The sequence below is a fragment of the Idiotropiscis lumnitzeri genome, chromosome 3, assembly GCF_059441095.1.
Source record: "Idiotropiscis lumnitzeri isolate Australia: NSW breed Sydney's pygmy pipehorse chromosome 3, RoL_Ilum_1.0, whole genome shotgun sequence".
In the NCBI taxonomy this organism is placed as follows: Eukaryota; Metazoa; Chordata; class Actinopteri; order Syngnathiformes; family Syngnathidae; genus Idiotropiscis; species Idiotropiscis lumnitzeri.
This window is the reverse complement of record NC_142393.1, coordinates 24768980-24785324: the sequence shown is the minus strand read 5'-3', so window position 1 is coordinate 24785324 and position 16345 is coordinate 24768980. Positions and strand designations below refer to the sequence as shown.

Below are 16345 nucleotides of genomic sequence, written 5' to 3'. Positions count from 1 at the left end.
GTGCATGCGTATCACACACAGGAGAATGGCATATTTTTTTCCTCCTAATTGTCCTTAAAGACGTCCTTCAGTCGTGAGCTCCAAGGTGGATCTGAGTGATGTTGGGCACAGGTCGGCACTGGCCTGCCCGTATTACAGTATTACTCTGAGTTCAAATGATGACTCAGCACAAGCCAGAGGAGAGCACGCTTTTATCTTGGACCACACCCAAATTAACTTGTTCCTGCATACCGGTCACTACAGTGGACAGACATCCAAATGTGGTTTTCTTCCCGGCGTCAAAGATGTGCAACGGTCACCACAAGAGATTTCATCCTATATGCTGCCACACACTGCTCAGCCATTGTAAGAGCAAAAAATATGGATGGAGACATCAAGCAACAACCAAGGAGCTGAAAAACTGAGATGCATTAAGATATGAGTGAGATTTATTCCACGACCATGCTCTTAACTCAAACCACTTAACCATAACTGCATGAGTGACAATATCATTAATCTGGTCCAGCCTCCCCAAAAATCACAATAAAAATGTTTTAAATGAATAAAATAACACTAAAACAGTTACTTTGTTAAACAAATTACACATGATTAAACAGAATGTAAAACGTTGACTAGTTTGTGCATCATAATGAATTCATTGTGGCTACTTCTGGTGTGTGTGACTTGGCCACTGGAGGGCACTATTACACCGTCATCCAGACACAAACCAAGAAGGCTTTCACAACTACTATTACTGTGTCGGTAAACCGTAATAATAGTCTTTTTTCACAGAGGATAAAAAATTTATATATACTGCGACCTTTGATGCTATTCGTTAACCTGTCTATTTTGTTTCCATGTTTTTTGTTATACTGTATATATTTTTTAATATTACAATGAATTCATCAATCAGAAGTTATAGAAATCCTGAAAAATAGAGACCGCAACAAAATGATCTCTTGAGGCCAACAAATACCAAAGCAAGCAGATGAATTTGTCATTTTCGCTAAACGTCTACTGCAAATGATTGTAACACAAGCACAAGCATGTTTAGTCCCAAAGTCCATCCTTGAAAATAACCTTGGAAAGTAATGAAAACACTTGAGAGAGGGTTTCTGAGAGTAGAAAATCATCCCCACCACGCAAGGGTGCAAATCCCTGCCTGCCTTCATGACCGCCCAACACTGATTTACAGGGCTCAACCTATAAACCATCAAATGTACAGTAAACATAAAAAATTAAGAACCTGCAATAAATTCTGTGGCCATGATGACATTACACGATCTGCTTCCTTTTTAGATGACCTTTCATTTTATTTTCCCTCAGCCTCCTTTATGGAAGTGCAGGACTTATCTGGTAAGCGCCTTGCTTACTTGCCCTAAGGGCAGCCTGACCTTGATGTGGAGCCAGTCCACCAATCGATGAAGCCACAACCCCACTGAGAGTTTATAGCATGCTAATCGCACTAACGATTGATTCTTCTCAAACGCACACTGGAACTACGACGGCGGGTGGCGCTGCCCAACTGAACTTGGTTACAAAATGTAAATAAAAATAACAATAAAACTCTATCACTCACATACGCATATTGGAAGTAGAGCAGGCAAGAAATACCGCTAAACAGTGGCGCCTTGAAATACAAGTTGAATTTCTTCCATGACCAAGCATGTAAATCAAAACATGACGGAAATACACTCTGTAAAACTGTACTTTATAAAAACATAAACAGTAAGAAAAAATATTAATCGTGATTATTTTGGCAAATAATTTATTGATACTTGCCAGGGAGGCCCAGGTCATCTTCGCCACGCTCAGCTTGGGCCGCAGCCTTCTCCAGGTTGCTGAGCGACTTGCTGCGCATGCGAAAGTTCCTGAGCAGGTTGCGGTGTTCCTGGTAGGTGATGGGGGGGCTCTCGGTGCTGATGTGAACGGGGCGAGGCGTGCCGTAGTAATTCCCTGAGACAAACAGCAAGTTGCACTTGGAGTCAAATGCATACCAACCATAACTCGAGTCACCCATGTCAGTCTTAAATTGCAAATGTTGGGAGTTGGTCTGGGTGCATTTGTGGCTGCACCTTTGGTTTTCAAAAATCCGTTGTTTCATGGTGACGTCAACCAAAAAAATTTCTTGACCCGAATATGTTCTATGCAGGCCCACTAGTCCAAACAGGGCACTCTGATAAATTGCGATTGCGGAATATTAGGTAAGCAAAAAAAAAAAATCCAACCTTTTAGCATCGCAGGGAGCGGCCGTTTTGTCACTTTTGCCGCTAAGCTAATGACCAACCAGAGCTCAGCTTCAGAAAACATGTGAGCCGTGATGAGTTATTACCTGAGCCCAGAACAACTGTACTGTCATTGTCAATCGACAGAAGTGACAAAATGGTCGTCCCCTGAGATAGCTAAAACCGGCTTTATTTTGCTACTTAACTCAGATTCCACAAACGCAATATTAATCAGAATGCCATGTTTAGAAAAGTGAAGGCGCATAGAATGTTTGATTGCAAAGACTTATTGGGGGTTGACTTGACCTTTAAGGGTTTTAACACCACAAAACCGATGCTAGTATCAGAAGCCCATCTACAGCATTTTGCATTTTATTTGATTTTTGTTAGACAAAAGTTATTTGGTGTTTGATTAAATACAACACATGCAATTGTCTTGGTCAGTTTAATTTAACAGTAGGTGGGAATGGCTTCAAGCAACCACTTGCTCTAGTTTTTGAAGGACTATTCTCTCTTTACCAAACTGCTGCTTGTTGTCGAGTTTATTCATAATGCAATTTTTTGATGAAACTAAAAACAAACAAACAAACAAAAAAAAAAAAATCAAACAAACGGCTCGTCAACATCTCATATCTTGTAATATGTTTAACTTGGGTCACTTGGAAGTCAAGGTACCACTGTACTGCACTGGAACCAGTAAAAAAATGTGTAGTAGTACTCCATAAAAAACTAATGGATGTCCAGTTCATGAGCGCAAAGTGGTTAGTCTGCCACCAGAGTGGAGCCAACTGGGGGTTTGTTACTAAACATTTAAAACATACAGTATAGTGTAATTGTGAATCATTACATTCTAGATCCTAATAAACCAAATGATGTCCAGTACAAGTACTTACAGCAATGTCTTTCAGGTTATAAAGAAAAAGTCACCTTTAAATGCAACATCTCAACATTGGGCGAACATTTATGAAGTGAGACAAAGCTGCTCGCCTCGACTGCTTAGCTCGAGCCATGTGTCTATCAATGTCACATGTGTGGCAGGTAAGACGCACGTAGGTTATTGCACCCATTAAACGCCCATAAATTAAGGATGCTAATACATGCGTCCGTTTTAATCAGACGCAGCACGCTTAGCCGATCGAAGATAGAACCTGTGGGGAGTCTTCGGTTTGAGCCAACAGGACACTATAATACAATGCCTCTCTTAGACCACAACAAAGACAAATGATCATGCATCTTTTTTCAATCTGTCAGGACATATTAAGCTAAGCCAGCGCTGAGTAGCGCTTGTTAGCCAAAATACACAAAGCAAATCTTTTCACATCTATCATTCGTCTTTTGTACGCTGTGCAAAAACAGGCTAAAACAAGCGTGTCCAGCGTACAGCCAGTGGGTGGGTGCTAACCAGCCTGCGGTGATAGCAAACACATTAACAGCAATTTTTCAATTAAAGCAACAGTTGTTGCTAATTTTGTTCAATGGAGATTGTACTTAAATGACCAGTTACCACGTAAAAATGACATTCAGAAATTGGGCTATTATGCAGGATTTTACACTGAAAGATGCCTTGTTTCAGGAGCAAAGTTCTATGTCATCTAAAATACTTATATGACATCTTTGTACTGTGAAGTATACAGTTCTGTGAAAATTAATCGCTCACGTCGAACTATGTGAAATCATTTCAAAATCAAAATGTAAGACAACAGCATCAATCCAAATGAGGTTGCTTTGGTGGAACCGTACAGACACGTACACACCGTCACAACTTGTATGTATTTCGATGAATACATTTAACAGGCATGAACTTGCATTCTGAACTTTGTGGTGTTGGAGGTGTAAATTAATGTCAATTGAAAATGATTGCAAGTAGTGGGGGCGGCACGGTGGTCGACTGGTTAGCACGTCACAAAAGATCACCCGCAGCCCCTACTTTGCAGCCTGTTGCTAATAAGAGACCAGCCTGTGTGCAGTGTCGCGTCTCCACCAGCTTTCCTGAACATTGAACGTTACAGAACAAACCAGTGCATCATAATATATCTGTCAATTGTCAAATGTCATCGGGCAGTAGGCGGGGGAAACACCCCGAACTGGATGCCAGCCACGAAGAAGAACAACCATCCGCGCTCACACTCATACCTGGGGCAATTTAGTCCAATCGCCCTGTCATGCATGTTTTTGGGAATGTGGGAGGAAACCGGAGTACCCCTAGAAAACCCACGCAGACACGAGGAGAACATGCAAACTCCACGCAGGAAGGCCGGAGCCGGAATGGAACCCATGACCTACGCACTGTGAGGCCATCGTGCTAACCAGTTGTCCACCGCGCAGCTCAACCGAAACAATAACTGACAAATGAATCAATTATTCGAATATTCATTCAAGGGCAGCTCTAAAATTGAAAATTGCGTAACTCATCCATGCGACTGGTATCAGCATTGTATGGGTCGATCTTACTCATGGATGATTGGAATGGAATAACCACAGTATATAGATCAACTGTTATGTGTAAGTTGTGTTTGTGTAAATTAAAACGCTGATTGCTAATATCGTTGCAATTGCCCTTATCTTTGTTGAAATTTCAGATTACTCAGATGATTTGCAACAAGATAACTTTTAGGAATATTTTCTGTTTGAACTTACTTATTTGCTGTTTTGTATTTATTTGCAATAAAAACAATGTGAACATTTGGAATTCATGGCAGTCATTATTTGCAGCTTATTACACTACAAATAAACAAATTGGTCCGGCCCACTTGAGATCCATTAGAGGTGAAAGTGGCCCCTGACTAAAATGAGAATGACACAACTGGTCCTGATTTGAACTACGGTAAGCTCTAAAAAAAAAAAAAAAAAAATCATTGTTTGTTTCACTGACAACTGCAGCATTTCATCAGCAAGCCTGCTCATTACATGCATGCTGTTATTTTTTTAAACGCACAAGAACATGAAAATCCCCCACAGACATTCCGTAGCCCAGATTCAAACCCCAAACCTCCAAATTGGTAGACAGAGGTGCTAACCGCTTGTTGTCTCTGTGCCTGTGTTGTAAATTAATGTAATGTTTATGTTGTGTAGTGCTGACATGAAGCAATTAGAGGCATGATTAATAACGTGTGCCAATGTGTAATAAAGCGGTTGCGGCCTACCTTTAAATTTGCCACTCTCCAGCAGTGCTCCTGACTCCTCCAGAGAAAAAAACTCCTCAATAGAGACAAAGTTATAGTCTGTCCCGGAGATTTCCCCCACTCGAGGCGGTCTGGTCGTACCTGGGAAAGGAAGACAACATGAAATATGAAGTCCAACATCGAAGCAATGAGGCTGGAAACGCTGTAAGCTCTTAAGTGGCAATTAATCAAGGCAGTGTGCTTTAACCTGGATGTCATAAATTAGTGCAAAGCCACTGACATCAGTGTTTAAGCTAAGCAATTCAGCAGGCTATAAATAGTCCCAAGACCATGTTTGTAACCAACGAACCTTTCACTGGCTTGTGTCTTCGCACACATTTGAAATAACTCTCGTCTCCTAAATGTTAACACAGTTTAGGCTCTTTTGACTGAAATCAATCTCGATACGGAAAATAAATCTTCATCAACACATTGTGGCAAATTGTTTGTCGTTAAACTCATCACCCTTATCTGAGAATGCAGAGATGTACCACATAGATCAGCTTCACAAACTCTCCACCACAGCTAGACACTACATAATATGAGGCCATCTGCTTCGTCACCAGTGCTCCCTTAATAGCTCGCTACCATTGTCAACTGTACTCCCTGGTTAATTGCTCCTCTCTTCAGCTACAAAGACAAATTCACTGGTCCATGTTAATCTATAAAACACTCATTGACAACCACACTGTATGTCATACTGTACAGTTTTTGTATTTCATTTTGTGTCACCCTACTGTTTGCTACCAGGTCGGCATTACAAATGAGAATCTGTTCTCAATTTCCTTTCCTGGATTAATAAAGGTTAGGTAGAACAAAAAAAAAAATGTATGAACATGTATGAACACCAAGCAAATGGAGTGTAGGGGGTATGAAACCTCTCATAACGTCAATGAAGAAATATTTTCCCTAAGCAAAGCCCAGTTTGCCTGACTTACTAATTGTTTTAATAAGTCAAATGGGATAATAACTAATCAATCAAAATGGACCTTTTTTTTTTTTTTGAATTGCAGCACTTTGTTCTTGTCACGAGTCCCAGATCGAGGGCACAGTCATCAATAAACAAAAACTTTTGTGCTGTTCAGGCTCCCAATGATGCAGGCAATTCATTTAGGAAGGCCTTTTGATTCTGCCGGATCGATAGCAATTGAATTAAATATTAATGAGGCGCTGTGAAAGTCTTTCTATTGCCATTGCAAAGCTGTGGAGCATTTGGATGATCAATGATCTGTCATCATAATTGATTCTTGTTGACCTTGGCCTGAAACAGCGAAGAAACTACCGCACCACATCATTACAAGACCACTGAGGTGAGGCGCTAAAACAAACTGTTTATCATGCCGTTTTATTTTTGGCAGTCGGACAAATCTGCTTAACAAAAAACTCCTTTTCGTTTACAGCCGCACCTGCTATACACCTCATCTGACCTCCAGAAGAGTCATTGGTTTCCCAAGACAAAATAACCCTGAGCCTGTCCCGTTCTCCCACGGGCACACAGCTGATGTTGGAGCCCAACACCCAGGCAGCCAATAAAAGTGATTAATGTGCCGCTGTCCTGGAAGCAGCTCACCATACAAAAAGCAAGAACTTGGCAACACGCACATATACGCAAAAACTACCGTACTCAGTGGACATGTGCACTGGACACACAAACATTGGTGATCATCATCCATCTGACCAGTCTTACTGAAGCTATTTTTGTAAGGTAGCAAGAACTGTTGCACATACTGTAAATTCCAAGTTTGCACTGCAAATGATATTTGCAAGGACTTTTACAGAGAGAAAAAAAAAAAACCTTCAAATTTCTTTGATTCTTTTTTTTTAAACAGGGCACGAGGGGCAAGCGTATTCTTTACCTAATGGGATAATCCAGTCGGGATGGTCCATTTTTCATTGACAAGCTGAATTCACGGACTTTTTTAAACAGGAAAATGATATCAGCTTGCGTTTTAAATTTTATCAATTTGTTTTGGAGTAATCAATACAAAATGAAGGCGTTAAAAACGCCACCTGTAATGAGCAGCATGGCCACGCCCCCTCCCTTCCTTCCATGTCTTGGTGGGAGTCAATGAATTGACTAACCACAATTTATTCTTTCAAAATTATTGTAAATACATCGCTAATATTGCCAAAATAATGGTGCTCAATCGTCTCCAAAATGTATGTGGAGATCTCTACTTAGGCCCACTTGAATCTTTGAAAACATCAACAACAACAAAGTCCGTATAACATGCCGCCCCATTTGTTTTCCCCTTTTCATGTCAGAGGTTCTGTAATATTGCGCACCATTGAGTTTTGCCTGTAACAGAGGTCTCACTCAAGGAGAAGGCGCATATCAGGAGGGATGAGGGAGAAAGGTGTCTAAGGAAATGTGCAACACAAGGCTCTGTTTATCTCCGTCTGCCCCTGCCTTTGAGCTTATTAACACTCTTCCTGATCCACCTGCTGATATGGTAGCTAATTACAATGTTTACATTCTGGCTTGTCTTGCAGCTTGTGCTTCCAGAATGTATCAAGGTTGTCTTCTGCCCATATGTGCTTGCTCCCACACCAAACAAAAAACAAATCAACGCGCATTGCTTTTGTGCACACATTTTATGTTTCTCTTATTAACTGATTCTATGAAATTACGGACTACACCAGGGGTGGGCAAACTTTTTGATTAGCGGGCCACAATGAGATCTAAAATTTGACAGGGGGGCCGAGCTGATGGATGGAGTGTTTTGGTAACCTCACCTCATAGGAGAAAAAAAAATACATTTAATTTTTTTCATGAAAGTGAACAAAACCATCACAACAATGTATATGTCTTTGAAAAAGAAACACAGTATTTAGAAAATAAAACATTAACAAGGTTTATTCATTAATTTTTTCAAATTCAGTGGGCTGGATTAAAACGTTTAATGGGCCGGACGTGGCCCCCGGGCCGTAGTTTTCCCCACACCATATTTCCAAATTTGTATTTAATTTACTTTTAATATGTATGAATAGCCCGTCTTGAATTATTAAACATCATTCAAATTATTATCAATGTTTGAGCGAAAAGGAAAAGTGTCATTTTGGTTTCACACCTTTTGTTCACCTGAGGAAAATTCATCAAATCTCAGCATGAAAAATGACAATTCCTGTATTTTTATTGCTGTCAAGTTTTCAAAATGGGTCAAATTTGACCTGAATAGCGCATAAGGGTTAAAATACAACAACAAATCTCCACGACGACATGTGACATGTGAATATTTCCGCTTCTCCCCTCCGGACAAACGCGACGTCTCCAGCTGATATGGCACAAGTCTGGCACTCATTATCTATGCGCCCTACGAAGAGATATATATGGCATGTCAGTGCCGTCGGGGAGAGTGTGGAAGGCTTTCAGGATGGATTATTGACATCTTCTGCGTCCCCTGACCGTCCCTGTGGATGCTACGTGCCGATCCTTGGGGACAGACTGCGATAGAGATTGATGAGGTAATTACAAAAAAAGTCTGTATCAACCGGCAGACAAAGCTGTCCGCCAAGATCATCGCACACAATCCGCTAATGACGAGCACCGCGGTTGAAAAGGCCACAGACGCTCTCTCTCGCTCTCTCTGTCTCTCTCGCTCTCATGACAACAGAGCCAACATACGAAAATAACTAAATGATGATGATTCGTATCTCTGACTGTAATTAGAAAAGTCTTTTATCGCGGAGAGGCGAGATGCCCGGGGCCTCCAGACGATGACTTTGCTTCAGAATCGGTCGAGGGCTTGCGAACAAATCGCAGCAATGTGGAGGCAAACGTTGAGGAGGGTGCTTTGAGGTCGCAGACGGAAAATGACAGCAAAGAGATTGACAAGAAGCGATCTGTTGTACCGTGGATGCTAGAAAACATGTCTGCGTAGATATAAACACATTAGGCCACAAAGTTAAGGCAAGTACAAGTTCTAAATTCCGAGTGAATCAACGTTTGGAATACAAGCTGTCATTCGGACAATTTTTTTTTTTTTACCCGACACAACTCACTTCCCTCTTAGCAGATAATGAACATTTATTCAAAAAAGAGACTTCTGTTTTTTGCCATTCCCAGTTGAAGTTTATCTATTGAAACATAAAACAAAGAGAATAAGAATAAAATGTCCTTTATTAGTCCCACAATGGGGAAATTTGCAGTGTTACAGCGGCAAAGATTTAGATCACACAGAGGCATACAACTTTGGTATTTAAAAACACCAAATGACTTTGCCTAAAGAATGCCTCAGTTAGCTTAATGCTAATACATACTAGAAAACGGCATTGACAGGCTAATGACCAGTGCAAGAGACAAACTGAGCATATGTCTGAGCATGTCAACCCCTCACATGTAACACCAACACGCTCCAGCTCCCCCGTCAGCAATTACCTTCCGAAGGTGGATATACGTCAGTTCCAGCCCCTCTGCTATATAGTAGTGAGATGGACACATGAAACATTTTTGTTGTTTTTTGGGGGGAAGTATGTAATGGATTATTGCCATTTTCCATTCATTTCAATGGCGAAAGATGATTTGAGTCACATCCCAAATTGAACTCTTACCTCAAGACAACAGGTACGTATCGCTTACATAACGCCAGTTCACAACAGACGCTTTCCCGAGGCCTATTTCGAGTTTATTTGTAGCATAATGTGCATTCGCTTCATTGTGTCATTCATTTCCATTTTTATGCACGGAGGCTTTGTAATGCTATTTCCTGGATCAAATCACCCTGTCTCATGACAAGCCTTCAAGGAACGAGATGCTCTTTAAATAGCACTAAGGTACGAGAAGCACACTTACAGAAACACAAACATGATCAAACTACTCTGAAGGCTTGTATAATTATTCAAGCCTTTTATTTCCTTTATCGAGTATCTTGTTTAGTTAACAGGGTTTTGTGAGGATTCCGTCCGTTTATTCACATTGGAGACCGCTCATTAATGTCATAGGTTTGCTGGCGGGGAAGACATTTTCCATGTAAACCAACAACCGTTCCTACTCACATTCACAACAATTGACTATTTAGAGCAGGCGTGACAAAACTTATTCCTCATATTCCTTAGCCTAATCCCATTTTTTCATTCAGAACCAAACCAAGAGCAAGTGTGATAAGATGACCATACTTCAGGATCATGAATGTGATTTGTTCACAAATTGGCCCTTGATGCAGAAAGTGGAGGAAACCATTTTTGTTTCTGAAATGTATTATCATTATTCTCCACAGAAACTATATTACTATTTTAGTTGCAATTGTATTTGTGTCTTTGCAAGTCTAAAAAAAAGTTTTATTAATAGTAGTAGCGGTAGTCCCCACCACTCACGTTCCCAAGTTTTTTTGACAGTCAAAACGTGAAATGTATCACGTTATAATGTGACATTGAACTTGTTTTTGTTCTGCTCTGGCCTTCATAGGATTCCTGTTGACGAATATAAACGTCCATGGAAGTAAGCAAGGCTCACTAGCAACTCAAATTTTGGATCAGAACATAAAATAAAATAAAATAAAACCAAGTGACAGTTCGTAACTCTACAAACTCATACGTTGGGGCACTAGTACTGAATTTCAAGGAGCAACTATAGTTATATTGTTTATTTAGTCATTTTTTTTTAACATAAATTTTTAGTTCAGATGACGATAAAATATATTTTCCACAACTAAATCTAAATTCTCTATTGAAGGCACACTTTCAATTTTGTTAATTCCCGTTTTGTTAATTTCAATAAAAAGTGTCCCACTCGGGCAATTCCCATAATTTGCACCCCTACTAACACCTTATCCACCATGCTGCCCTTAGAGAGTATAAATAAAACTAAAAGTATACTTAAAAAGGAGCAACATACAGTACAAAAGGTCCTGAAGGGGGCCACAATGAGCCAGTGACGAATCCTTTGCGTCAAATTCCTGCTACATCAAGCGTCATCCTCGAGGAGAATCCAAGAAAATGTGACTTCATGACAAGCGCTCGGGACAGTTCCCAAGCTGTCCCGGGATCAGGAGAGCGTGCGTGCGTGCGTCGTATCGGCATGACAACAACAGAATCTTACAGTGTCATGTCAACAGATCAAGGGATTAGGCCTATGTACTCGTCGGGGGGGCTCAACCTGCCAGGTTGTCACAAAAAGAAAGCGCGTGGACGCGAGGCAGGGTCGGCCGGGTCTCCATTCTGATATATCGCCACATTGTGAAGCGGCTGAGCGCACATGAGTAGTGGGAGAGCTTGATGTACGTTAGGAGAGATGATCGGTCGGCCAACTGCGTCACATGACCTACTTGCTGTCCTAACGGGGAGGATTAGAAGACACTCTGTGCTTCCACAGAAAGGTTAAGACTTCTGGCACACTTGGTGGTCCGTCTTGTCCACCTAAATGGGAGACAAATACAAGCTGACAAGCTAAATAGGAGGGGGGGGGAATAAGGGGGGGAGAAAAAAAAACAAGTCGTCTGTTATATCCCACGGCCGTTTCCAGTGACGTCATACATTAGAGGGGATTAAGATGGCAACAGATGTACTACAACTATCCGCCTTTGGCTGCCATTGTACATGATTTCATTTATGAGCATCCAAATTACACTGCATGTGCAACCTCTTTCTCAAGGGGCTTACAGAGAGACAATTCGTACACAGCTTTGCAGCCAGTTCACCAAAAGATGAAAAAGAAAGTAGCCGGGAGCGATGGCTGATGACTGAAATGGGGAGACGGCCTCTGAGAATAAACCCGGTGCAAAACAACAAATGTCGCCACGGAAATGTTCCAAATGACTATGCTGTTTTTGGCAACAGTCTAAATTTATGTCACTTCTACTGGTTTTGTTGGCAAATGAATGATGAATTGATCGGGACGGTTCAAGCATTGAAGGAGGTGGGGTTTTTTTTTTTGGTTGCTATTTGAGTTTGCTAATGCTAAATAAAATCCATTTACCGTATTTAGCTCCAGATGAATCGAGTGAGTGAGTGAGTTTTGGGGTTTTATTGATGAATGAACATTCCATTGTACGGGGATGATTGTAAAAAACAATGTGGTTACGGGGCATCTGTCTGTGGACAGGATGTATTATGTGCAGGCACAAAGAGCAACACGTGAGCAAATGTGACTTCCAATCACACAGGAGGGAGGCAAAGGAGACAGGATACAAGAGGAACGCAAGAAGTTCATCTTCAGGCTTCACCAGGAACTCAACCGGCTGCAGACATAATTCTCCAGATTGTCACTTTAACTTTTTTTTTGTACCGAGAATTGTTATTCAATTAGTCAAGGACAGTGCAGGTGGAATTTGTTAGGGACACTCATGCTTGCTTGAAGAAGAGGCTCTTGATTTGAGCAAGAAAGAACCACCTTTTTTTTTTTTTTTTTTTTTTTAAATCAAAACAGACAAAATCTCTACACAGTACACAATCCTAAACTCATGAAATGAACAAAAACAGAGCACAACAGTAAACAGGTTGGAAAACACACACATAACGACTATTACTACCACCACTCCTAAAATATAATTCCTGACAACGTACAAAATGCCGCTCGCCCTGCTGGAAAGTCCAACGTCATCGCCCTCTGATGTTCCAATATATTCGCATAGCAACAAGTTCCACCACTCGTGCTCTATTAAATGCGGCATTTATCTCTTGAAATGTGTCTGTTAGCCAAGGGAAGGAGAAAAATTCTATTAGAAAGACGACCGCTGCAACAAAGTGGAGATTGTGGAGTATAATACATCAGCGTCCTAAAACAGGGTACGCTAATGTTGCCAAGTTGATTAAGTTAAAGCTAAAATGATGCACTTGTGGGAAGTAACAATTTTCCAATTTTTTGTTACTGTAATGAAGTAGATTTTTCACTTGAGTAATTCTTTTCTTGACATTTTTTACTAGCAACATTCAAATAAAAAAAAAAAGTTTTTAATGTTTTTTTTCAACGTTTTATTTTTTTATTGACTCCCTGTAATTTGGTGCCATCAAGCTTTTAGTTTATTTGCCATATGACTACAATGTTTTTACAAATTCCATACTAAATACTCGGTGTTGTGACATTCAGTCCTGCTTACTTACATGACAAGTTTTAGCACAATGAAAAGATGACTTAAAAAAAAATGTCAATTGCCCCAGACGGGCCAATACATATTTTGAGGAGTTCAATACTGTCTGTCTATTATTATATTTAGAGTTGAATTTAAAAATTATTTTTGGAAGCATTACAACAAGCTAATGGCACCGATTCAGTGTAAAAGCCTTTTTATACAGTCGGGTGGAAATAGGGCCTTTAAATAAAAGGTGCTGCATACGTAACGACACATAAAGTGAAGGCAAGAGAAAGAGCAACAAGGGGGACTTACAAGGTACAGCTCGGAGGTAAAGGTTCTCTCGGATGACCTGCTGAAGTGTACTGTCCACCGAGCCGGGTGTGAAGCACTTACTCAGATACAACCTGAGATCCTTGCACAATGTGGCGCCTGAGGGAAGGGCAAAGAAAACAAGCATGGCATCAAGGAAAAGAGAGGAGAACGCACGCACACACACACACACACAAATCACAACCAGAGTGATGAGATGTGTGTTTAAAGCTGAGATTCTTTTGATCTCATCAAATCTGACAACAGATGAGGAGTAAATTGGTTTGTGCCGCAAAGCTTTTAATGACGTTCTGCTTAATTCAGCACCACGCCGGCATATTCACTCATTCATCACACTCTCAACCATCTTGCATTGCACCTGAGAATCGCGTGCATTTTCCCTGGCTCCCTCATGCATTCCAAACAATCTCCTGAAGTTAATTGCCGCAGACTTCACAACTGAGGCTTTCACCGAGGGAGGTACAGCCAATCACCTGGGCCTCAATTTCATCTCTATGATCACTTAATATCATCTCAAGCGCTTTACGCGCTAAGTTGACAGGTCGCTTTGGCGTTATTGATGGACTGAGCGCATCTCCGAGTCTGTCAGTCACACTGATAGACGACGCTTGCCCTGCAGGCTGCCGCTGCGCCTTGCCGTCTGCTCCCGGTGGTGGCAGACGGAATTCACTGGGCTATTAAAAAGGAACGTCAGTGTGCTATCGGTTTAGAAGATGGGAAATTCATCTGGATGTGTATGTATGTGCGTATAACGTGCCAACACACCAGTGTAATCAACAGCCCTTTATACCCGAAATGTTGCCCACTTGGCATAATAATAGCATTTTCCATTATGTATTGCCATTACGTTAGCAGTGGCATTCTTAAAGCAAAATTGGTTCGATATTTCCAATACACAAAGTGTAATTCTCATTTTTTTTTGGACTTTGACAATCAACTACAGCAGGAAGTGGCATTAAATAGCTCGGTGTCTCTTTTTGCACGTGTTTCATCCTGTTTAATGTGAAGTGAGATGAGTTGAGTTAACTGCCACCAAACAGCATTTTGTATCTCAAGTTTGCGTTTTCAAGTCAAAGCAGAAAAAAATTGGGTCTCTTGTATCTCAAGGCATCACGGTACTGCGTATCTCAAAGATAAAACTATAAGACATTTGAGTTATAACAGCTTCTACGATGATGGCAAACATCATACTGATAACAATACTGTGGCCTTGAGGAGTGACTGATACTGATCCGATTCTTTTTGTCACTTTAAAAGTTGTTAGTAAGACGTGGATGTAATTTCCCACGCAACGAAAACACAGGTACGTGCCAATCATGGCATGTTGGTCAGAGTCATTGGTCTATCCCGACAAAAGCACTCTATAACATGTATTTTGCAGTCAACCGTTGTAGCCCTTATTCAAATAATGTTGATTTCCACTGCTTTATCATTAAAGGATGACACTTATACTACCGATAAAATATTTGCTAAGCATTCGGGTCATTTCTGCTGTAAATCAGTTATTCCCCCCAAAATAACCTTCTGCATAGTCATCACCTAATGAAGCTGAACATTATTAGTTATACATTCTACTGCCCCCGATCCTACTTTTTTAAAATTACAGTGCACCCTTTTTCATTTCCCCCCCCCACGTTAGATTTACTCAGGCCGGTTCTCATTAAGCATGTTTGTCCCTTCTTCGTCCTTGTGAAACATCATCAAGTATTCTTCCACTTGAAAGCGCGAATAAACCAAGATGGTGTTGGTGTCAGCATCGGATGGTTCTTGTGAAGGCTTGGCTCGGGAAATATCCCAAGTTGCATTTTGTGCTGCAATTACGGAAATATATCAGCCTCACGGGGGGAGTTAAATGCACGGCCGTTCCAATTTACAAAAAGACTCACCTTCTAGGATGGACTGTACTTTGCATGTTCTCCAGACTGTACTCTGAATTCTTCATATTGAGAAACGGCCTCAAGCAAACAGTTGCGGGTGTTTTCGCTATGAACTGCTATGCTTGATTACCGCAAGCATATTTATCAGGTTTAATGGAGCAGAGTGAAGCAAGCTGAGGGATGTGACATAGCGTGCTCAACCATTGTTCCGAATGAATGAGAGAGCTCCATTATTGATTTGGTTTTTATGCCGCCATGATAAATAATTGTATTCTAATCCCAAAAAAAAAAGAAAATCAGCTTTTGTGTGAAATTTCCAGAACCCGAATCGCATTCCAAACTTTATTCCATCCTTGACTGTTTTCAGCATTCTTGGCCATGACATTCATTGGAAGAGATAATCGTCACTTGTTTACAGCAGTTCCTTTGCTTTCTTCCTTGTCATGCTGGGCCCTTTGCACTCGAGCAGCCTTTCGGCCGAGGTATTTTATTGAGCAGAGAATAACTGCGCTATTTGTCTTCACTGTCTGTCTACAACGCTACAACCGCGAGGAGCTTTGACTCAGCATGGAGCCGGCTGGCCGACATCCACTTGGTGAGGAATGTATCCCAGAGGAGGTATGGAGAAAGATAACAATAAAATGAAGTGAAGTGAAGCGGGAAAGAGGACTAAATGGGAGAGGAAAATTTAAACTGTGTGTGTGTGTCTGTCACTTGTCAGCGGAAGAATTATCAGCTGTTGGAAAACGACAGTTGCTCGTTCA

The 16345-nt window shown here is 41.0% G+C and overlaps 1 protein-coding gene across 6 annotated transcripts in view; it reads right to left on the bottom strand.

The window, feature by feature from the left end:
• Positions 1–16345, bottom strand: part of magixb (MAGI family member, X-linked b) — a 64557-nt gene that overhangs the window by 26722 nt on the left and 21490 nt on the right. For 5 of the 6 annotated variants that reach the window (XM_088289801.1, XM_088289800.1, XM_088289805.1 and 2 more), the window contains 3 exons: positions 13687–13803; positions 5348–5467; positions 1762–1935 (listed from right to left, as the gene is read on the bottom strand). In XM_088289801.1, the coding sequence (XP_088145927.1) occupies positions 1762–1935; positions 5348–5467; positions 13687–13803 (411 nt within the window). The remainder of the gene's footprint in view (positions 1–1761; positions 1936–5347; positions 5468–13686; positions 13804–16345) is intronic. The other variant, XM_088289803.1, reaches the window with a different exon arrangement.